Here is a 22,914-nt window from a genome sequence, read left to right as displayed (position 1 = left end):
CCTGGAACTCAGAACCGGTTTGGTGGTTGGTTACCTCATGTTGTACCCAGGCAGTCCCGTGGAAAGTAGGGGGGCTGGGGGTATGTTTCAGATTTGCTGATGTAAGACTTTCAAACCGTTTAGAAATGATACAGACCAGTAGGTTATCCATTAAGTTTGTATGCCACAGTTATTTAGATGTCACATTATTATTATTAAACTTTATATGAATAAATACTGTATCCATCTTTTTTTTCAGCTGTGAAATGTGTGGAATCTGGGCCTTGTTTGGCAGTGATGAGTGCCTGTCAGTTCAGTGCACTAGTGCCATGAAGATTGCTCACAGGGGCCCTGATGCCTTCCGCTTTGAGAATGTCAATGGCTTCACCAACTGCTGCTTTGGCTTCCACTGGCTGGCCATTGTGGACCAGCTGTATGGCATGCAACCTTTACGAATCAAGAAGTTTCCTTTCTTGTGGCTCTGCTACAACGGAGAAATTTACAACCATCACACGGTAAGGATATGCAAGCTTCCTCCCTGGAGGAATTTACCTTCAGCCTCAGTGTACCCTCAAGTTCGGCCTGTATCATTGATTACAAGGCCAAAACACTTGATGACGCTAATGTGCACAACTGAAGTTATGTTCCCAACATCCGCTGGTGGCCACTAACACCTGCTAACATCTACTGGTAGTTGTTAACTTAAATTGTGCTGAAGCTCTTCAAACGTACAAGGGATGTTCACCATCTTATCCAATAATCTAACATTCTTGGCGGAAGTCTCAGGCTCTGTTTCAAACTCTGCCCTCGAGAAAACACAGGGATGTTGTATTACAGAGCTCCGAGGTTCACATCAAAGTTCTAAAACAAAAACTTTGAAACCCACTGATATCAACCTCTCTACATTTGTGGGAAAAGGTGACAAAGAGCAGATGATGATGACCAAATGATTTTTTTCTGATATATTGTAAACACACAAGAACATATAAAGGTTAAACAGTATGAACAAGTCATCGTAACAACAACACAGTAATGGTAAAATGTGTACTAAACTTCCAAACTTACTGACACACACCATGAGATAATCTTATTATTTTTATTCACTCACTCACTGCTTTCTTTTGTGTTTCCTTTGAGTATGTACTGTCCCCATGCACAGTTTTTATAAATCAAAATAACTAAGCAGATGTTGACACTAATTACAATGAGCCCAACAATTACTGCCACTGTTCTGTGCTTAGACTGCATATGATGTGACTATGTGTGCCAACCATTGAAGATAGAATCCATGCTTTACACCAGTGGTCACCAACCCATCGATCGTGATCTACCGGTCGATCTCCCAGTCTTCACTGTCGATCCCCCAACTCTCTGGACTCACTGGCTGTCGTTGCGCCGCAGATCAGCTGTGTGTCGGTTGTCTGTTTTTCACACGCGCTGTGTGTCTGCTACTGGCGGTGGAGCTGCAGGTTTATCTCCTGCATTTCCTTCAAGAACAAGTTGGTTCATGTACTAAAGTAAATGTCAGGACTCCACGGTATGAAGATGCGCATCTTTCTGTCGATAACAATCATAGCCCCGTTGGAACAAATGAGTGGATTGAGAAAGTGAAAAGCTGGAGTGCTTTTACTTTGAAACGGGTTTGGGAAGTGATGTAAATACGTTTGTGTCGTAGAGAGATACACATTGTGGTTCACAGCAGAATAAACAGAGAAAATGATCTTTCACCTGAGTTTTAATGTTTATCTGATGAATATATGTCACAAACAAATGGTTGCAACACTTTCTGTATGCCTTTTCAAAATAAAAGCACTCAAGCGTTTCTGTTGATGGAATCCATTCCCTTGTTTAAAAAGGTTTTTTTATTGTGAAATATTTGCTGGAGCAGAAGATGCACAGCTTCATACTGTGTAGTACTGGTATTTATTTGAGTACAAGGGACTTCTTTCATACAAGGAAATAATCATATTTGTGGCCATATTCAAATCAAAGCCTTTATTTAAAAACATTGTGCTGCAGTAGCAGCTCCTCTGCAGAACATGTTGTGGAACTGAGAAGCTACATATTGTGCATTGTAAATATGAATTGATATTAATTTGAATATTGTGCATTGAAAAGAAAAATTTGCACAACTGCCTTTCTTTGTGTAGATTTATTTATTGTACATTCAACCTTTAACAGAAATTGCAAAAAATAATAAGTATGACTCCTAAGTGGGTTTCTTGGAAGGTATCAACAAAATCACGACTGTTTGCTTGACATCAGGACAGCAGAAAGTCTATACATCTTCCGCCGCAAACTAAAAACACACCTCTTCCGACTATACCTTGAATAAAAGTTTAAACTAACAATTTAGTAGCACTTAAATGGCACTTACCTATAGCACTTTGTAGTTTGGCTTTTTTGAAGAAATTGTACTTTCTTGTTGTTCTGGGTTTGTTCCTCATGGTTGATGCACTTATTGTAAGTCGTTTGGATAAAAGTGTCACCTAAATGAAATGTAATGGTACATCTCGGCTTAAGTTTGGAATTAAAAAGTGATCTTGGGCTCGAAAAGGCTGGTGACCACTGTTCTAGACCTATAGCAGCATAACTAAGAGCAGGTCCAAGACAAGCCTGGACCGGCTCTAACTATAATCTTTATCGTAAAGGAAGGTTTTAAGCCTACTCTTAAACGTACAGATGGTGTCTGCCTCCCGAACTGAAAGTGGGAGATGATTCCACAGGAGAGGAGCTTGATAGCTGAAAGCTCTGGCTCCTACTCTACTTTTAGAGACTTTAGGGACGACAAGTAAGCCTGAGTTCTGGGAGCGCAGTGCTCTAGTGGATTGATATGGTACTATCAGCTCTTTAAAGGGGACATATCATGCAAATTCCACTTTGTTAGTGCTTCTACACGTTAATGTGGGTATCTGGCATGTCTACCAACCCAAAAACTCTGGAAAAAAAACACTCGCGCGTTTTGTCAGAAACGTCATGCTTGAGTGACTGGAATGAGCTTCCTGTGTATTGTGTCGTAACAATACACTGGAAGTCTCCCTACATGGCCTTGGCCCACCCCCCACCTCATCCCCCCCGCCCCCCCACACTCGTTACGCCGGGTTTACACCGGACGCAGCGAGGCTGCAAGGCAGCGCATGTGGCATGTGGCATTTGTCTGGATCGTTGGGACTGGGAGGCTGCAGCAGCTGCTCGGGCGCGACCGCTCGCTCTCCCATGCGTGAGCTGGAATTTGTGTCAATGCCACACAGCCAGCAGTGTGGAAGACTTCCGCAGTGTTCAGCACTACTGTAACACTGGCACAAACACACAGAGCCCCCCCACTTGTTACGCCGGGTTTACACCGGACGCAGCGAGGCTGCGAGGCAGCGCAGCGCCGTTCTCAAGCGCGCAGCCGCCTGGCGGTTCACACGGGACGCGCATTTCTCCGCGCTGGTCAGCCCGCGATTCTGCTTTCTCCGCTTGTTGTTGTACCCGTTGAATGTCGGGGTTCGGGGGTAAATGATGGTCTTCATAGCCCCCCCCCCCCACCCCTCTCTTTCTCTCTCTGTCTGTCTGCTTGTGTGCTTGTAGTGGATGGGCAGAGGGGGACATTTAATTATGTGATTGGGAAAATTAAAACTCCAGGACAACAGAAGGGGAATACAAAGTATGGGATGCATATTTGATAATTTATATCATATAAAATATGTAATTTATATCATTTAAAATCATGGGGGGGGGGAGCTGGCTCATTAGCATTTAAAGGAACAGGCACTCAAAACAGGTCACTCTGTGGAGGGCTGTTTTATACAGGGTAAAAAGGGTGCTGTTTTAAATGATCCTTGTGGTATTTTGACCAAAGTATGTTACAGACATTTCATTAAGACCCCAAGGAACCATATCAACTTGTGGTAAAATGGGCATACAATGTCCCCTTTAAGGTATGATGGTGCCATATTATTAAGGGCCTTGTAGGTGAGGAGGAGAATCTTAAATTCTATTCTAGATTTAACCGGAAGCCAGTTTGAAGCTAATACAGGAGAAATGTGGTCTCTTTTCCTGGTTCTTGTCAGGACACGTGCTGCAGCATTTTGAGTCTTTAACGACTGACTTACACAAAGACAAATGTCTGACTTTGTGCTTGATTCACAGAAATTACCACCAAACACTCTACTTGAGTGCATGTGTCCGTCTAGATGTTTTTTATTGTATGATTGAAAAAAAACTGATTTTGCTCTGATAACACAATCTGCAGGAAATATGAGGGGACCATGCCCATATCTGGGTTTTGTCTCATCCAGTGTTACGTTAGAGAGAGATGAATGTTTGCATAAAGAACATGAGAACTTAAATTAAACCCTTGTCTGCTACGTTCTTTCAGCTGAGGAAGCAGTTCGAGTTTGATCATCAGACTAATGTGGACGGTGAGATTTTGCTCCACCTGTATGACCGCTTTGGCATCCAGAAGATGGCTTCTCTGCTGGATGGCGTGTTTGCTTTCGTTCTGCTGGACACTGCCAACAGGAAAGTCTTTTTGGGACGGGATACGTATGGTGTGCGTCCTCTGTTCAAACTCCTCACAGATGATGGATTCCTTGCAGTCTGCTCAGAGGCTAAAGGTAGTGATTTATTACCGCTGTTTTATTGGGGTCTTTTATACTGTGTGAAAAAGCATTGCTTAACTTGTTGTTATTCTGATCACAGGCCTTACAGACATTACCCATGCAATGGCGACCCCTGCCAACATTGTTCCTTTTCTTCCTGGGCACTTTGAGGCCTTTGATTTAAAGCAGAATGGCAAAGTTCACTCTATTCAGATGGAAAGGTTTCACTGCTGCACACAAGAGCCTGCACATGCCATGTATGACTCCTTGGAGAGACTACCTACAAGTATGTGATCGCTCTTGTGTGTGTGTGTGTGTGTGTGTGTGTGTGTGTGTGTGTGTGTGTGTGTGTGTGTGTGTGTGTGTGTCAACTAACTAAATAAAATAACTCAATAACACAGATTTTCATCAAACATGGTTAGATGATATCTCCAGATGATTCACTTTTGGAGCTGATCTGTCAAAGTGAACAAAATACAAAATTTCCAAGATCTGCACAACTAATGAATCTAAAGCTTATACCCTCTGATGCTGCCCATGAAAGCAAAGTTTATTTGGTTATTTTGTAAAGCATATTTTAAAACTGATGTCTCCACAGGCTTTGATGAGGAAGCAGTGAAAAGCAACATCAGAACCCTGTTTGAGAATGCTGTAAGGAAACGTCTAATGGCTCAAAGGAGAATTGGTTGTCTTCTGTCAGGTATTCTTAAATTCTGCCATCTACAGTATGTACTCTAAACCTATAGTGGTTATCCTACATGTGGGAAATCACACCTAACACTGATTGACGACAAAGCAGTGAAACATGTGTTCTATGTCGGCAGTAGTGGCCACCTGTTCCTTCCTGAACCTCATTAGTACACCTAGCAGGCTATTATTGAGGTCAGAGCCTGTGAGCAGGACCTCGTTGAGTGAAACTCCTTCGTATGACGCACTGGAATCGAAAACCACACGGATCTTATCTGGCTTCCTAGGATGATATACGTATCTACAACAAGGGTAGATACCAGCACTCTTGTCCTTGTTTCAGAGGTGGAGCAACTTCTGTGTGTCCTTTGCTGAGCATGTTTTCCATGAACTCTATGAAATGGGCCTTCATCTGCGGCCGTTTTTCAAGTGTCCTTATCTAAGTCTCTTTCTTGGTGACCTGAAAGGTAGTGGTCCCACCCAGCTGTTCGAGCTGTCTTGATGGAACTCAGCTTCCATGATCTGGAGAAACATCATGTCCTCCACTGATGGCGCAAGTTTATGGTCATCAGCAGTTCGAGTGAAGATCATTTGTCCTAAGCTGTCACCACCTTGTGTTGTTGAGCAGTACTTGGGGGTCAGTGCAGCATGATGTGAATGCTTAGGTGCTGAAGATCTCTTTTACCTTGATTTGGCTGTTGCATGGCTGCAGATGGCTGGCACGACCATTCTCTAAAATGGATGTCTTGTAGCTGCTCACCTCTAGTGGTCTGTGGGCTCCTCCAAGGCACACGTCACCGACAACAACCCATCCCAGGTCCAGCCTTCGAGCGAACGGAGCGTTTCCTGGACCACTTATCTGTTCACGGACCTTGTGGACCCTGAGAATGTCTCTGCCCAGTAGGAGGAGTATGTCGGTGTCTGGATCGAGGGGTGGTATTACGTCGGTGATGTGCTTCAGGTGAGTATGATGGCGAGCTGCAGTCGGGGTAGGTATCTCAGAGCGGTTATTGGGAATTTGGTTGCACTCTAGAAGTGTGGGTAGAGGAAAGCTTAATCTGTTGTCTGCTGACTCCACGGTGAACCCACAGGCTCTCCTCCCACTTGTCTCTATTTGTCCGGCACACTTTTTCAATGTGTACGGGTAAGAGGACCCTGAGATTTTGAAAAAGTCAAAGAACTTGGAGCGTGCCAAGGAGCGGTTGCTTTGCTCACCCAGCATTGCATACATTTTCTTGGCCTCCCCTCCGGCTGGATACACGCTTACGAGGCATATCTTGGAGCATGCGCTTGAGCTTACTCCTTCACCACACACTTGTGTGCACTTTGACGTGACCTCCTGGATGTCCGCTTTGTCTTCCTCCCCACCATGCTCTGAAGAGGGAGGGGACGGCTTAGGTTTCCAGACAGGTGGTCCTGGGTGGAGCACTGTCAAATGACCGGTGCTCCCACATTCCATACATTTGACTTCAGCTGAGCAGTTCCTGGCGAGATGATCTGTAGAGGAGCAGCAGCGGAAGCATAAGGAGTGTTCCTTTAAAAGCTGTTTGCGTTCCTCTAGACTCTTCTCTCTAAAGCCTCTGCATTTCCTTAAAGCAGTGGTCACCAACCCATCAATCGCGATCTACCGGTCAATCTCGCAGTCTTCACTGTCGATCCCCCAACTCTCTGGACTCACTGGCTGTCGTCGCGCCGCAGATCAGCTGTGTGTCGGTTGTCTGTTTTTCACACGCGTCTGTGTCCGCTACTGGCGGTGGAGTTGCAGGTTTATTTCCTGCATTTCCTTCAAGAACAAGTTGGTTCATGTACTAAAGTAAATGTCAGGACTCTACGGTATGAAGATGCGCATCTTTCGGTCGATAACAATCAAAGCCCCGTTGGAACAAATGAGTGGATTCAGAAGGTGAAACGCTGGAGTGCTTTTACTTTGAAACGGGTTCGGGAAGTGATGTAAATACGTTTGTGTCATAGAGAGATAAACATTGTGGTTCACAGCAGAATAAACAGAGAAAATGATCTTTCACCTGAGTTTTAATGTTTATCTGATGAATCTATGTCACAAACAAATGGTTGCAACACTTTCTGTATGCCTTTTCAAAATAAAAGCACTCGAGCGTTTCTGTTGATGGAATCCATTCCCTTGTTTATAAAGGGTTTTTTATTGTGAAATATTTGCTGGAGCAGAAGATGCACAGCTTCATACTGTGTAGTACTGGTATTTATTTTAGTACAAGGGACTTCTTTCATACAAGGAAATAATCATATTTGTGGCCATATTCAAATCAAAGCCTATATTTAAAAACATTGTGCTGCAGTAGCAGCTCCTCTGCAGAACATGTTGTGGAACTGAGAAGCTACATATTTTGCATTGTAAATATGAATTGATATTAATTTGAATATTGTGCATTGAATAGAAAAATTTGCACAACTGCCTTTCTTTGTGTATATTTATTTCTTGTACATTCAGCCTTTAACAGAAATTGCAAAAAATAATAAGTATGACCCTCCTAAGTGGGTTTCTTGGAAGGTATCAACAAAATCACAACTGTTTGCTGTCCTGGCTCCTAAATGGTGGAATGAGCTCCACATTGACATCAGGACAGAAAGTCTACACATCTTCCGCCGCAAACTAAAAACACACCTCTTCCGACTATACCTTGAATAAAAGTTTAAACTAACAATTTAGTAGCACTTAAATGGCACTTACTTATAGCACTTTGTAGTTTGGCTTTTTTGAAGAAATTGTACTTTCTTGATTCTTGTTGTTGTGGGTTTGTTCTTCATGGTTGATGCACTTATTGTAAGTCGCTTTGGATAACAGTATCACCTAAATTGCCCCTCATAGAACAACAAAGTGCTGCTAATAGATGCACTGTATGAATGTGTGTGTGAATGGGTGAATGTAAAACTGTACTGTAAAGAGCTTTGAGTGGTCATCAAGACTAGAAAAGCGCTATATAAATACAAAACCATACAAAAAACCATAAATGAAATGTAATGTAATGGTAGATCTCGGCTTAAGTTTGGAATTAAAAAGTGATGTTTTTTATGTAAGGTACAATGCTTGTTTGGGTCTGCTGATTTCTTGTCCTCTCTGAACTCAGATCTTTCTGTAGATGAAACTTGTGTCTTGTGCACAGATACAGGCATTTTCACAGGTCTGTCCCACTTATTCTTTCTCTCCATAGAGACTGGCGTGAAGAGATTAAAGCTGGGATCAGTGCAAGCTTTTGCTTCTGTACGATAGTATTTAATATCCTGAGACACTGGCCCAGAGCCTCTGCTGGACACTTCAACATCAAGCTCTAATAAACCAGCTTGCAACATTTTGCTTCAGCTATGGCAGCATCCTTTTCTTTTTCCTCCTTTAATGCATCCAGAGTAGCTTGAATACATGCATGCTCGACTTTCAGCTCGATTTCCCTCTTGGAGTGTGCTGCTCTAGCTTGTGCGCCTTCAGCTTTTGCTCTCTCCATGGCAACCGCTAAACTTGCCTTTGAGCTGGATGATGCGCAAGACGCGCGTGTGCACACGGAGCTTGCGTCTGTACTCACTTTACTTGTGTTGTCCATGTCTTCCATTATGGTAAAATTCTGATGATATCGATATCAGATGAAGAAGTAAGCTGGCGTGAAGGCTGGCCACATGCCCTGTGTTAGCCACTTAGCTCTTGGTGTAGCTCCTTAAGCTGGATGTCATCGTCTCCGTAGCGGCTGTAATGCCGTCTTTTCACTGTGAAGGTCTCGCTAGTATGGCAAGATAACCTACTGGTTGTAAGGACACAATACGGACGAATAACATAGCTTATGTGTAGAGCTGACGTCTGTAAATAACGCAAATAAACTAACCCTGAACTACTTCCGGGGAGATTCACACCTTGAACCCTGGAAATAGTTATGTACCTGAACTGCCCCAAGGGGGTGCTGTTGCATAGCTAAACAGAACACAAATTTGAGGGACAGAACAATAAAATTGGATGGTCTGACATTGCTACTGTATTTTTGGTTTATGATCCTCCTTCATGTTGTCTATTCTTCAGGTGGTCTGGACTCCAGTTTAGTCGCTGCTACACTGGTGAAACTGGCCAAAGAGGAGAAGGTGCAGTATCCCATCCAGACTTTTTCAATTGGCTCAGAGGACAGTCCAGATGTCATAGCTGCTCGCAAGGTCTTTCACATCATGAATAGTGTCTGATAAGGAGTGTGTGTGGTTAGTTCTCTTGGAAAATAAAAACAGGAAATTTGATTGTTTTGGGGGGCTGTGGCTCAGGGGATAGAGAGGTCGTCCTTTGATGGTTTGATCCCAGTCTTCTTTGCATGCCGAAGTATCTTTGGACAAGACACTGAATGTCAGGGTTTGAAGGAGCAGGTGGACCCAAAAATGCAGGAACGAGAATAGGTATCATAAAGTTTCCTTTAATAAAGGCAAAGTTCTTACAAAACAAACAAAATCCAAAGATCCATGAATTCCATGAGATTAAAAACAAAACACTAGCAACAAGACAAACTCACAAGCGAAGGATAAAGGGGAAGGAATGACGACAGGGCGGTGACGTAAGGCGTAAGATGACCATGTAAGACTTTTTACAAAGGGGAGGCAGGGGTAGTTGGAGACACACGTGAAACACATGAGGAACAGCTGCAGACAATCACAAGGGCGGGAAACATGACAGAAACAGGAAGTCGAGGTAGAGACACACGAGGAGCAAAGACCTCAAAATAAAACAGGAAACACAAAACTCAGAAGGAAACAACCGAACACAAACCCAAACACAAGGAAACACAGGAAAAAGTCCACAAACAAAAGAGTCCACGAACAGAACAACAAAATACTCTTTATCCAAAGTCCAGAGTAAATGGTTTGGTATTTATATAGCACTTTTCTAGTCTTGATGACCACTCAAAGCTCTTAAAGCTTAAAGCTCTCACCCATTCACACACACATTCATACAGTGCATCTATTAGCAGCACTTTGTTGTTCTATGAGGGGCAATTCAGGGTTCAGCATCGTGCCCAAGGACACTTCGGCATGCAGAAGACTGGGGATTGAACTGCCGACCTTCAGGTTGGAGGACGACCACTCTGCCCCTCAGCCACAGCCACCCCATGACACTGAACCCTAAAGTGCTATATAAATACAGACCATTTACCGTTTGTTTTTAATCATAGTTATTTTGTGTTTGTCAGGTTGCAGCTCATATTGGCAGTGAACACCACGTGGTAAACTTTACTGTTGAAGAAGGCATCCAAGCAGTAGAGAAAGTGATCTACCAGCTGGAGACATATGATATATGTAACATACATGCCTCTGTTGGTGAGTGCAAAATTAAATATCACAGGATAGTACAAAAAAACCATTTATGCATAAGAAAGTAAAATGGCTTGCTAAACTGGCCAAATTCGGCCAAATTAAATTGTGAAATGTCCCAAGGTTCTATGTTTTTTGTCCATGACAATTGGAGACAAATGTATTTAATGTTGAACAAGTGTGTATTCTGTGTTTTATCACTGTGCCTGACTGTGTAGGTGTACAAGCAGGGATTTTAATTTAATTCACACAATTCAGTTTATTTGTATAGCAGGATTTCACAAAATACATTGACACATTGACACAGAAACTGATTGTACAGCCTCTTAAAGCTCACCAACCCTTCCTTTTTACCAGTTTAAATGAAGCAATGCTTGCGAGCTAGTTCAGGCAGCCAACTCGAGCTGTGCTTCTCCAATCACATGACATACCTCACTCTCCACAATCTTCTATAATACATCCCCACCTAATTTGGCGGTCTATTTAAAGGGATAGTTCAATCAATTCACTCAATATCTACTCACCACTATGCCAATGAAGAAGTTTTGGTTTTTTGGTGAACTATCCCTTTAAGCTGCAAAAATCTCCCATCACTCCCTTTGCCTGCTGCCTTACTATTGCTGCCAGTTGCTTGAGCCCCTCCACCACCCAAGCATCCACCTGTAGGCTCCTATATTATAAATATTTGCTCATCACTCCCATCATATGTCTGTTATCATATCTGGGGGGGATGAAGTCAGGAGCCTAGACACCAAACACTAACATGTTCTGCTGTTGTAAAAAGCATTTGAAACGTGAGTTGTCTGACTGAAATATATCTAAGGCAGCAATACAACTCATAACAGTCAGTTCTCCAATGACAGGCAATCACTTTTTGCCGGAAAAGGATAATATTTTTTCACCATTAAAAATATATAGTTTAAATTTTGTATCTATATTTTAGTCTTTTCTTTTTTCATCAATGATATTGCATTTTGATGAAGTTACAATTATTGATTAATGAAGCTGGGCCTGTCTGAACTTTGTCATGGAAGAAAAGTTATTTGACATTTCGTCATAGGTTTCATTGATGAATTCAACACTGTATAAGAACAAATAATTATATGTATGGGTGACATGATTAGTTGACCAGTGTGCTGTGCAACATCAAAACATGAAACTGCGTTTCTGAGCACTGACAGTGCGAGGACCATATTGGAATTGTTTGATTATTATTATTATTATTTGTTTTAATTCGATACAGAAAACACTTAGCAAAAGCAATACAATTCATGACGTCAAACATCAAATAATGTGCTTTTGTATTGTTTTTATTGTAATACAGGTCACAGATCATTTATAAATCACTGTTCTCAGTTTTAATTTTAAATGTAACATACCGTTCCAACTTTTTCTGATTTGGGGTTGTAGAATGACACTCAGTAGAGCTCACACCTCTACCAAAAGCCAACTTGTCTTACCCAAACCCTTAAATTCTATCATACAGCACTAAATGCACACACTCCCTCTGACCCTTACCACATCCTTCCGACAAGTTTCTTGGTGTATCTGTCTCAAAGTTTTTGTGTAAAGCTAATACACAACTAAACGCTGCTTAAAACCTCCTTAGCGCATGTAAAAATGTAGCCACTATTCATATCCTATAGCTTTCTATTACGGTCATCAAGTGTGCTGTCTCTTTGTGATGAAACTTCTATTTCTGTGTGTTCCACTTCAGGGATGTACTTGGTTTCAAAGTACATCGGGCAGAAGTCAGACAGTGTGGTGATCTTCTCTGGAGACGGTTCTGATGAGCTGACTCAGGGATACATTTACTTCCACAAGGCAAGTCCTCAGTAACTGAATCAGTCAAACTTAATTGTCTCGGCTAGGAATTTACAAACTCCAACCAACAATAAGATCAAAACGCGAGACGAGATCAGCGAATTACTGCTGCAGTAACTGCAGCTATCGCTAGCGGCATAGTGGTGGGTAGATAATAAGTGAATTTTCATTTTTGGGTTAACATACCTTTAATAAATACAGACCATCTACCATTTACCATGACAAGTCAGAGACACAAGGTAAGTCACTTTTAAAACAAGAAATAACAGAAAGTCCAAACAAATGAAAAACAATCTCAAAAACGAGTTCAGAAAGTGAGATGTCATTCTAAAGTCACTTACAGGGACAGATCATAACACTGTAATGAATCACATGACCAAGTAAACTCACTGAAAGAAGAAAACTTTTTAGGCAGGTTAGTTAACTGTAACTTAACAGTGACCAAGGTTCTCATCTTGCTGCAGTGATAAGAAAGAAGAACGGCGGCATAGAGAGAGACAGAAATCAGCAACACATGATGTTTGGCAAACTTATTCAGGGGATTGACATAAATTTGTAGTTAAAAGGCCCTGTTGTTAAGCTCTGTTTAGACATGAAATACACTTCCTCTGTGTGTTTTACATTGTTGGTCCTAACAGACATCAGACAGACAGGCTGCATCGCTGATGCTGTGTTCCACAATCATAAATATCTTTTTTTCTAGAGTTTTTTCAAGTTCTAGTTATTTTTCGAGTTCTAGACTGATTTTTAGAAGAATCTTCTCAACAAGAAGAAATGGTTTGTATAGCGCTAAAAGACCATTCAAAGACCACTCAAAGCACTGAAGGGTTGCAGTATCTTAAACTTAGTAAAGTTAATAAACTGTAACAACTGACAGTCTGTGTTCCTCCTCCAGGCTCCAACATCCAAAGCAGCAGCAGAGGACAGTGTTCGTCTGTTGAAGGAACTCTACCTGTTTGATGTTCTCCGTGCTGATCGCACCACTTCTGCACATGGGTAGCAACTCTCATTTTAATTCTCATTTTATTTCCCACCACTGCCATTAATACAGAATTAAGATATAGGATACAGGTACAGGGCTGGAAATAGAAATAAGTTCAAAGATTTATATAAAAAAATATATATATATCAAACAAGCAAATGATGGTGAAAATGACTTATGATGAGTGCCCTCCAATAAAAGCTGTCACGGAAATATGGGATCCAGGATTCCCAGGAACAGGCAGAGGATGGTTTAAACCAGCAGGAGTTTGGCGAGAGGCCTTTCCTCTTGAATAGATACCTCAAGCTGCCATAAAGTCCTTGTTATTGTTCTCCATTGAGAGCCACCAGAAGGCTCCTTTAACAAAGCATAGGTGCATCTACTTACAACATTAGTGGCAAAACAGGATGCATGGGCCCACCACATGACCTAGAAACGAATGGGATATAGTACCTAGAGAACATTAGGCAGACCATTACGAGGATTAGGTTGTTAATTGTGCATATCCCAGGTCACTGCAGCCACCACACAGGAAGCAGGATCTTCATATCTGTCATAGTTGACACGTCTTATATTTCATTCATTATGATCCAAAATTGGAAGGCAAATAATCAGATAGCAAGTTCAAAGAATAATACACCAAATACCTAAGTAAAAATGGAAAAGGGCGACTGTATTCAAAGAGGTACAAGGGAAATCTGATAAACAGGAATTGAACCACAGGTGGTGTAAATACAAGTAAATCAGATTGGATCATTGAAAATAGTTTAACTGAAAAACTGGCAGGAAACTGAACAGAATCAGGAACTAGAATTTATGAAATGCATAATGGGAAGACTTAACAAAATAAAACAGGAAGTCCAATAACAAAAAGTCACAAAAGGGACAGATCTCAAAGTGTGCAGTGGGATTTGGAGGGAAGCTGATAACCAGAGCCTCACAGGTTTCACACTCAGACAGAGACAGAGACCAAACTGGGGGAAACAAGACACATGAGGACAAAACCACACAGCAATGTAGTTAGTTCTCCGCTAGAAAATATACTAATAGTAATGAAAAGTAAAAACTCACATAGAGAAAAAGGTATTTTGGATTTTGCCTAAAGAAAAACGAAACTTTTTTTGAAATATGTCGCAAGAATCAAAATTGAAATCAGTGTTTATTTTGAAAAAACAATACCATTCATGAGGTCAAACATCAAATAATGTGCTTTTGTATTGTTTTCATTGTAATACAGGTCAAAGATAATTTATAAATCACTGTTCTCAGTTTTAATTTTAATTTTAAATTTTAAACCATAAGGCTTTTCTGATTTGGGGTTGTAGAATGACACTCAGTAGAGTGGGCAACTTTAAACCATTAAAGTTGCCCATTTGTTTTATGTCAATTAATCTGGAAATAATTTCAGCTCTGGTGAATATAGGATATAGGATAGTTTAGACGTCTATCTATAAATTCCTGGGACAACTTAAACATTTAATTCCTTTGCTCTTCAATGGAAATGCAATCTGTCATGCCTGAATCTCTGTACTCAGAGTATGCTCCATCATTGCAATTTTCTTTTCAATTTCAATATTTCAATTTGGAAGTCACACAGAATAAACAATGACTTAAAGGACTGATGATGAAAACAGGACTGATTGATATCCTGCAAGTGATTTTAAGAATGTTAACCTTCAGTAGCCTTGATGATCGTGTCTTCAATTTAACCACAGAGAGGAAAATCCTTCATGAGATGTGGTGAACAGCAACATGATTGAAGAGCACCATCAGTAACATTAATAATACATTGTAATTACAGCAAAGTGTGATTAGTTACATTTTAATTATAAGCCTGAACATCTGCATGAATAAAATCCATCAAAATCAATAAGGTGAAACCCATTTTGGAGAAACTCAAAAAGGGGTTTGTTGACTCGAAAAACTTCACCCACCCCTCCTTCGGCATAGTGGTGAGTAGATAATAAGGAAATTTTCATTTTTGGGGTCAACCATCCCTTTAAGACTAGAAAAGCTCTATATAAAGAGACCTTTTACCATGCAGTACACAGCATGCAGTCATCATCTTACCAGTTTATTTGAAGAGATCATATAATGAGTTAATGACTTTGTAAATGTGTTTTGTCCCAAAGTCTGGAGCTCAGAGTGCCCTTCCTGGACCACAGATTCACAGCATACTACCTCTCCCTGCCTGAGGAGATGAGGATTCCTCGGGTCAGTTGATCTTTGCAGCAATGTGTTGACTGACAAATCGCTGTTTTCCTCACTGCAGATGTCTGATGTCCAAACAGGCACTGATATGAATAATTATTTGTTATAATTGTGTTGTTTGTCCTGTGTAAGCAGCATGGAGTGGAAAAGTACCTTCTGAGGGGAGTCCTTCAAAGGTCTCAACTTGATCCCTGAGGAGATCCTGTGGCGGCGTAAAGAAGCCTTCAGTGATGGTATGATGTCAATGAAGAAGTCCTGGTACACCTACCTGCAGGAACACCTACAATCCATGGTATGTGTTAATGTAGGGCCAAGATGGATGATACAGCAGCTCATACTGGTGTTTAATTTCATTCCTTTCACATTTGGAGAAGAAGAAACGGTTTGATGATAACTTTATTTACTACCACAAGGTACTGTAAATAATGAAGTAAATTATTATTTGTACTGGCCTTTCTTCTTCTTCTTCTTCTTATTGTTATCATTCCTTTCTTTACATGGTCACATCTGTGTTGGTGGAAAACAGATAGACCTTTGAAGTCTGGTGAAACCCTTTTCCCAGCAGACACGTTGACTCGTCAAAGCAAGAACAGTCCAGGTGTAAATAATAACATCAGAAACATCTAAGCCACATGGCTTAGATGTGGATCAAAAAGTAATAGTGTCTGAACCTATTTGTAATTCATGTCAAGCAAGTCACGTTGTTCAAATATGCGTGATTTAATGTGGTGATTTACAAAATTGAATGTAAATATGATCACCTTATGATCCAGTATTTTTAGAAACACAAACTCAGTTGTACTCATGGTGTCTAATCTGATATGTCTTCTCTCAGGTGAACGATGATCAGATGGAGAAGGCTCACAAGAAGTTCCCTCACTTGCCTCCATGCAACAAAGAGGCCTACTACTTCAGACAGGTGTTTGAAAAGTCCTATCCAGGTCGGGCTGAGTGGCTCTCCCATTACTGGATGCCTCGCTGGATCAATGCCACTGACCCCTCAGCTCCTGTTTCTATATGAAACATATAATGAGCAGATTGAATGGAACATATTCAAGCTTTTGTCTTGAGATTAATTTCCGACCTTCCAGTCATTGATTTCACTCAATGCCTTTACTGTGAAATGAAAATGAACCGGCAGACTTGGAACTTGAGTGAAAACCGAAAAAACTGATAAATATATTTTAAAGAACTTCAGACTGTTGCTTGACCTCATTCTGATCATTCCTCATCATCCTATACTGCTGTCAATAGATTGAACCTCAATGTTAGTTATGGGGTTTAACCTCAAATGAATCATGTTGAGCTGCTAACACAAAAACGTTTGTTGACTTGCACTGTAAATTATACAAGTTGTATGAAGTACATCTTGAGTTTATAATGGATGGAGGTGAGTCTTATGTGAGACTTGCTAGTGAAAGTGGCATGGCTCTCCATGCTAATACCCTCTCTACAAATCGTATGCATGGACTGCAGTGTTACTTCATGTCAGAGGGATGATAGACATTTGTCAGCCCTTGTGATGCTACAGAATTTTAAATTAGGTACATTAAATTGGATTTGAATTAAACTGATTTTGCAGTGAATGTAAAATACCATGATTAAAAGAGTTACTGTACATGTAACATGGTGTAAAATGTGATCCATATCGCCTTCCGCTTGTTTGAGCAAATGAACTGATGAGATTGAACTACAGGAAGTGGACAAACTATTGTATTGTAAACTGTCACACTTGAACATTGTAAACTTTAAACCTCTAAAAAATTATTTATTGCAAGGCCTTTGTATTAAATCATTACTTAGATCACTTTGTACCGTCCCTTGCATAATCATCATGTCTCTTGTTTTAAAGTAATTGTTTCTGTTTCATACTTATTTCTACTAAAATAAATTCACCTCGTCACTAAAATGTGTTGAATTTGTGTGCAGCACCTCTGTCGACCACCAGAGTGTGCAACTACCTCACCCTTTAAGATGGGCTGAGCATCAGCAGGTTTAGTCACGCTCAGCAAAGGAATTCACGACTTGCAAGCTGAAGTTGAACCAGTAAAGAAAATAATTTTAATATTTGTCAAACCATTGAAACACACAGGTATCCTGTCACATCAAACCATATGTCCAGGGGTAGAACATGACGGCTCCTCTAAAGTCACTTAAAGACAAAATGAGAACCTGTCCCAGTGTGTTGTATTTATAACAATCAGTTGCAATCAAACAGTTATGAGGCACTATACAGTGACTTTGGCAGTGCAATTTTCAGCATACCCTGGGGTACAGCCTTGCTTTAATTGTCCACAACAACATGAAGTCTTTGTGGCATGACAAATGGCCGAAAACGCTCACAGAAAGCACTGACACTGATAATGAATTTCCCCTTCGTCTCACCCCAATCTGCTGGGACAAATGAAACTGGCACAGATACAGTACTGCTACATCACTACAATGTGGAAACAGAATCATTTTATTTGACTAACAGCTAAACACAGTCTGGAGAAACCATCAGATGCCCCTCCCACGGAAGAGGAATGGCTAGATGAGAAGAGAAGAGATGAGCGTTTAGCGGCGCTTGTCATACATCTGTACCGTGCTCCACTCATACGAGTCTGCTGAAGAAGAGAGCGTGTTAGCTTTTATAATCATTTTACTGTTCCTAGTCATTACAAAGTCAACACTACAAGTATAATTCGACTGGATTTAACTTACCTGGCTGCTCTTGGCTTCTTTTCCCCATCAGTCCAACAAAAGAGTGGACTTTATGCCCTTAAAAAAAAGATACTTTAGTTTGACAGAGATGTTCGTCTACCAACAGCTGACTGCAACCAGGGCTGCAACCACAATTTTAGGAATACTGAGGTCAACAGTTAAAATTCCACCAGCAAAAACAAACCCCACAAAAGCTTAAGGGAAAAAATATGATTTTATGACTGATATTTTGTATTACCTCTACCAAGGAGGTTTTGTTTGTTTGATTGTTTGTTATCAGTATTAACTACTACTAAAAGACAGGTACAAGTTAAAGACAACCAACAGCCAGGATGCAAACTGTGCCACAGAGCATTTTAAATGAAAAGAAAACACCTCAAATGTATCTGAGCAGCTCAAAGACAAACATCTGGATGTGTGGGTACATACAGGATTCAGGCTGAGTTTGTTTCAACTGTTGACGTTATATTTACAATCTCTTTCATCTGTATTGGCAGTAACAACCAAAAGGTATCTAACATCATTTAAATGCAAACGCCTGAGACCTCGTCAAGCCAATTAACAGCCAGTAATTCACAGGAAAAAAACAACTAGAATTTGAAAATACTAACAACAATTTTGCGTAATTCAGGTGTTTTTTCGGCTCCTTTACCATTTAAACATATTGTTACCCCTGAGTTTAGTTGAGTATGACCTCTGTGCTTCAGAGTTCGCTGCAGTTCTGTTGGAACATGTATGGTCTGGGATACAGAATGCTGATTTTATTTTATTCATTGAGATACTGGGTGTCTGTCAGGTTTGCAGTGATGCAAAGGCGATGGACAGTTGCAAAGCAGGTTGACTGGCGCTCCTGTCAGTTACAGTTAATGGACAGTTAAACGAGCATGAAGGCGTGAAGGCAACACTGGCAGTATTGGATTGGAGTGTTATGAAACTATAGAAAGCCCTTAGGGAATATCTCATATTTGAAAAAATCTGTATTTGCATTAGACTGATTAGATTCAACTGTGTAAAATCCGCCCTTCTCACTCAAACCACTGAACCTTGAACATACAGGAGGTATAATGTAATACATAAGGTTTGCCTTGTATCAGATTTTTTTTTTATTTTGTGTAAAAAAAAATGTAAGCCTGTAATGGTAGAAATCCTCCTCATTTTAAGTGAAGGGTAAAATACGTTGCCGATTCAATCCATCACAGGCATAAACAATCCAATTTAACTCTCACATGTCCTTGGGGCATTGATCCCAGCACTCTCTCCCTCTCCCTAATGATGAGTGGACTTATAGTCGTGCCCGCAATAAGAGGAATAAATTAGATGTATACTTACTTACTATGCTGCGCTGTGTTGCATCACTGAGTGGGTGACTAATTTAGACGAAAACCCCTGCCAGAGAAAAGGGAAAATCCCCTCCTCCACATTCTCTTTTCTTTGTCGCTCTTTATCTCTTTCCTCTTTGTCGCAACAGACGTCTGCTCTGCACCACCTTCCGTGCTGAACAAATTAATGTGGTCCGGCATTCAAACAGTGACACTAGAATAATCTGCATTTGCTGCCAGTTAATTAAAGAACTCATTTAGTAATAATGTGGGCAAAATTTGTCAGGCTTCATGTTTTTTTTGTTTTCATTGAGCACACTGATGTCAACTGGTCTTATTTTGGTTTATTTTGCCATACTCATTTTTAGGCAGTTTCTGGAATTTTATAAGCTTATTTTTTCTATATGTAAAATATCAAAATGTACATACATAAATATAAAAAACTTTTAGCCTGACAAATGATAAATTAAGAATGGAGAAAGCTTTGTGACAGCATTGAGGATATCATGTTGGGAAATACAGAAAATGTATTGAAGTAAATAAATAAAGTGTGAAAAGTATTTCCAGTGTCTGAGGTGTTAGGGTGGGGGTGCTAGTGGTACACAAGACACAGTACATGATAATCCTGCCTATGGCCCTGAACAGAATCATTTTTCGAGCGCCCTAAAGAGCATTTCAATCCTTAAGTTTATGAGAAACTGATCGCTACATCCGGAGACAGGTATTTTTTTCAGATTTTACCGGTATGAGGTTTTGAGAAAACATGTTTCCTCTCTGCTATAGTGACTTTTGACTACTGATTTTTGTAAAAAAAAAAAAGAAATTAAGTATTGTATGAATGTTATATGTCTATACTTACTTTTTCGGGTGATCTGTGAATTTGCTGTACAAAGAGACACAGGACAAAGTATTAAGAAAAGATTCCACAAAAGCAAATAAAAGCTGTCTGGTACTGAGAAGGAATTCTCACCCATCGACCTCTTCCCCATCAGACCAATGAACTGATGCGGCCGCGGCTTTCGTGTCATCCTCAGGAGGATTTCTCTGAAGGGGTCATTGGAAAGCCAGCCGTCCTGAGGGGGGAAATCTCAATGAATGTGAATTTAGACCCAGGACATATTGCCATACTGTGACTTATGTAACCTGACACCAACATGTTGAACCCTCTTTATAGAGACAAAACACAATGAGGACAAAATGTACCAACATTGGCTAAATGGAGAGGCACCTGAATGAATCTTACCGTGGTGTTTTTCTCATAGCTTACCATTTAAAGCCATATCTATGGTCATATGGATTTTTTTTCTCTTGGTTTTTAACTCTTCTGCTGATGAACTGGATTAATGCCAGAGATCATAAATTTGTCTTTATCTGCCACCACCACATAATCCACATCAGCCTGGAATTTCCAAGATTAATTCATAGTTTCTATTTCCATCTCCGGATATATTTCTAAAGTGTGCATTAGTCTGACTGAGATGTGGTCCTGGGGGCCACTAATGTCCCACAAGCTAAGTTTGAATGATTTATTGTGAACTCATTTGTCTGCAAAATGGCAGCCAGCCTACAGTTAAAGGTATTAGCTGAGGAGCTTTGGCCCGTGGCCAGCTCACAATGTCAAACGGGATGGAGATGGTTGGTTCTTCACTTCCTATACTGTGCACTTAAGGGGGTTATTTTCATTCCTAATGGAGAATTGGCCACAATCATCCTCACCTTGGGTGTTACTGAGTCTGAAAATCTGATCTTTGTTTTTAAAGTTCTTCTAAGATTATTATTTCATTGAAAGTCTGCTAACGAAATTCATTTCCTGGATTTGTTTTATATATGTTTTACATATTTCAGAAATTAAATGAGTAACTTGGGATGGAAATGATGCTACTATTTGTTTCTAGTGTCAGCCTTCCGCCTTGAGGATTGAAACAATTCACTTCAAAAACACTCGTCATTATGGCAGCATGACACTGTGCACATGTTTGCCATCTGCTCTTAAAATAGGTTAAATAACTTGTTCTATCAGAATACGTTCAAATCATCAAAATAAAATATAATACAACACCTGGATGAGGGTTTGTAACAAGTTGGTGTAAAACCCAACCTGATTTGCTGCTTCATCCCTTGGTCATTGCTCTGCTTTATGCACAGACATGTGTTTTCTGAATTCAATTCTGCAATTTATTTTTCTTAAAGTGTTACTGGGAGGGATAATGGGTTGATCCCGCTCTCTCTGTGAAGTGACTGGTCAGACATCCAGTCTCATCACACTAACTCTGCGTCTTTCAGACTTTGGTTAAACAAACAGAGAAGAGGTTCAGCACAAGAACAGACACTCATTCCTGCAGGTTCATCTCACACTGGTGATAAGAACGTGATGTTTATGAATGATGAAGTGAAGAAAATAAACAAATACCTGAATTTGATTACTACTCCAGTAGTCAGCCTCTGCTTTGGGGTCGTTATCTTCGCAGAAAACTTGGGCAATAGAGAAAAGAAGCATCAAAACTGGTAAAAGCAGCAACTTCATGATGCCGAAGGTGCGCAGTAAAAACTGACAACTGAAAAGAACCGTCAACAACAGCAACAACCGCAAAACTAAAGTAAAAAAGTAAAGGAGTGAGGTTTCAGGCACGAGCAGCTGCTGTCCTGTGCGCGCACTGTTTCTTCCCTTATAGAATCTAACAGTAGTCCATAGCGCGTGCGTGCGTCCCGCTGTGTCTCCGCTCCCGCCACTGTGTCCGCAACTCGCGCGCTCAGCCTCTGCAGCAGCTCTCGTGCGTCCGCAGAAAAGCACCCCTGCGCGCGCTCCTATATAGTGGCACGAGCGAGGTTGCTTGGTAACGCCGCTACAGTAGCTGAGGTAACGATACTTCCGTTTAGTTACAGTTACTAGTTACAAACACTTGTGTCATCAGCGCCAACTGTAACTCGTGTGCGTCACTGAGCAACTCTCCACCGTGTTCCAAGTCATGGACGTCATCTGGTTTCATCACAAGAGAATCGCTCAGCATTTGGAATGAGATCACTCAATTCATTTGTATGTGTATAGCGCCATGAAATACATTATCTCAAGATCATGATCATTTAAAGAAGAAACGTTACTCTAATCAAGGTCCAATTATGTATCATTTTCTCATTAAAAAAAAAAGTATCTCCGTGAAGGGCGGGCCTTGTGTGTGAGCTACTTATTTATTACTTGTATTCACGATTGTATTTGAATATTTAATATTTAATATCTTAAGTTTAATTCTCACATTTTATAGCTAATTGTTGCCGTTTAAAATGGAAAATCTACATATAAATAACCTTATTCATTGGG

At 40.6% G+C, this 22,914-nt stretch overlaps 1 protein-coding gene and 1 pseudogene across 1 annotated transcript; one reads left to right on the top strand and one right to left on the bottom strand.

Moving 5' to 3' along the window:
• The first annotated feature begins 241 nt into the window (after nt 1-241).
• On the top strand, nt 242-16,612 carry LOC117771116 (annotated as a pseudogene).
• Nucleotides 16,613-17,609: 997 nt separating this feature from the next.
• On the bottom strand, nt 17,610-22,405 carry tac1 (tachykinin precursor 1). The gene is made up of 5 exons (XM_034601254.1): nt 22,009-22,405; nt 20,569-20,671; nt 20,458-20,481; nt 18,280-18,336; nt 17,610-18,179 (listed from the first exon to the last, which is right to left on the bottom strand). Exons 1-5 carry the CDS (start codon nt 22,120-22,122, stop codon nt 18,133-18,135), a joined length of 345 nt encoding a protein of 114 aa, XP_034457145.1. The 5' UTR covers nt 22,123-22,405; the 3' UTR covers nt 17,610-18,132.
• Nucleotides 22,406-22,914: the final 509 nt, after the last annotated feature.

The sequence above is a fragment of the Hippoglossus hippoglossus genome, chromosome 11 (assembly GCF_009819705.1).
Source record: "Hippoglossus hippoglossus isolate fHipHip1 chromosome 11, fHipHip1.pri, whole genome shotgun sequence".
Taxonomy (NCBI): domain Eukaryota; kingdom Metazoa; phylum Chordata; class Actinopteri; order Pleuronectiformes; family Pleuronectidae; genus Hippoglossus; species Hippoglossus hippoglossus.
Note: the sequence above shows the minus strand (reverse complement) of the source record. Positions and strands in the feature narration are given on the sequence as shown.

Bases quoted from the DNA above. Each gene is read 5' to 3' on its own strand.
- tac1 (XM_034601254.1), bottom strand. From the start codon at position 22,122: ATGAAGTTGCTGCTTTTACCAGTTTTGATGCTTCTTTTCTCTATTGCC. The intron at 20,482-20,568 runs GTGAGAATTCCT...CTCTTTGTACAG, and splicing joins GATGGGGAAGAGGTCGATGG to CAAATTCACAGATCACCCGA. The intron at 18,337-20,457 runs GTAAGTATAGAC...CTTTTTTTTAAG, and splicing joins TTCACAGATCACCCGAAAAA to GGCATAAAGTCCACTCTTTT.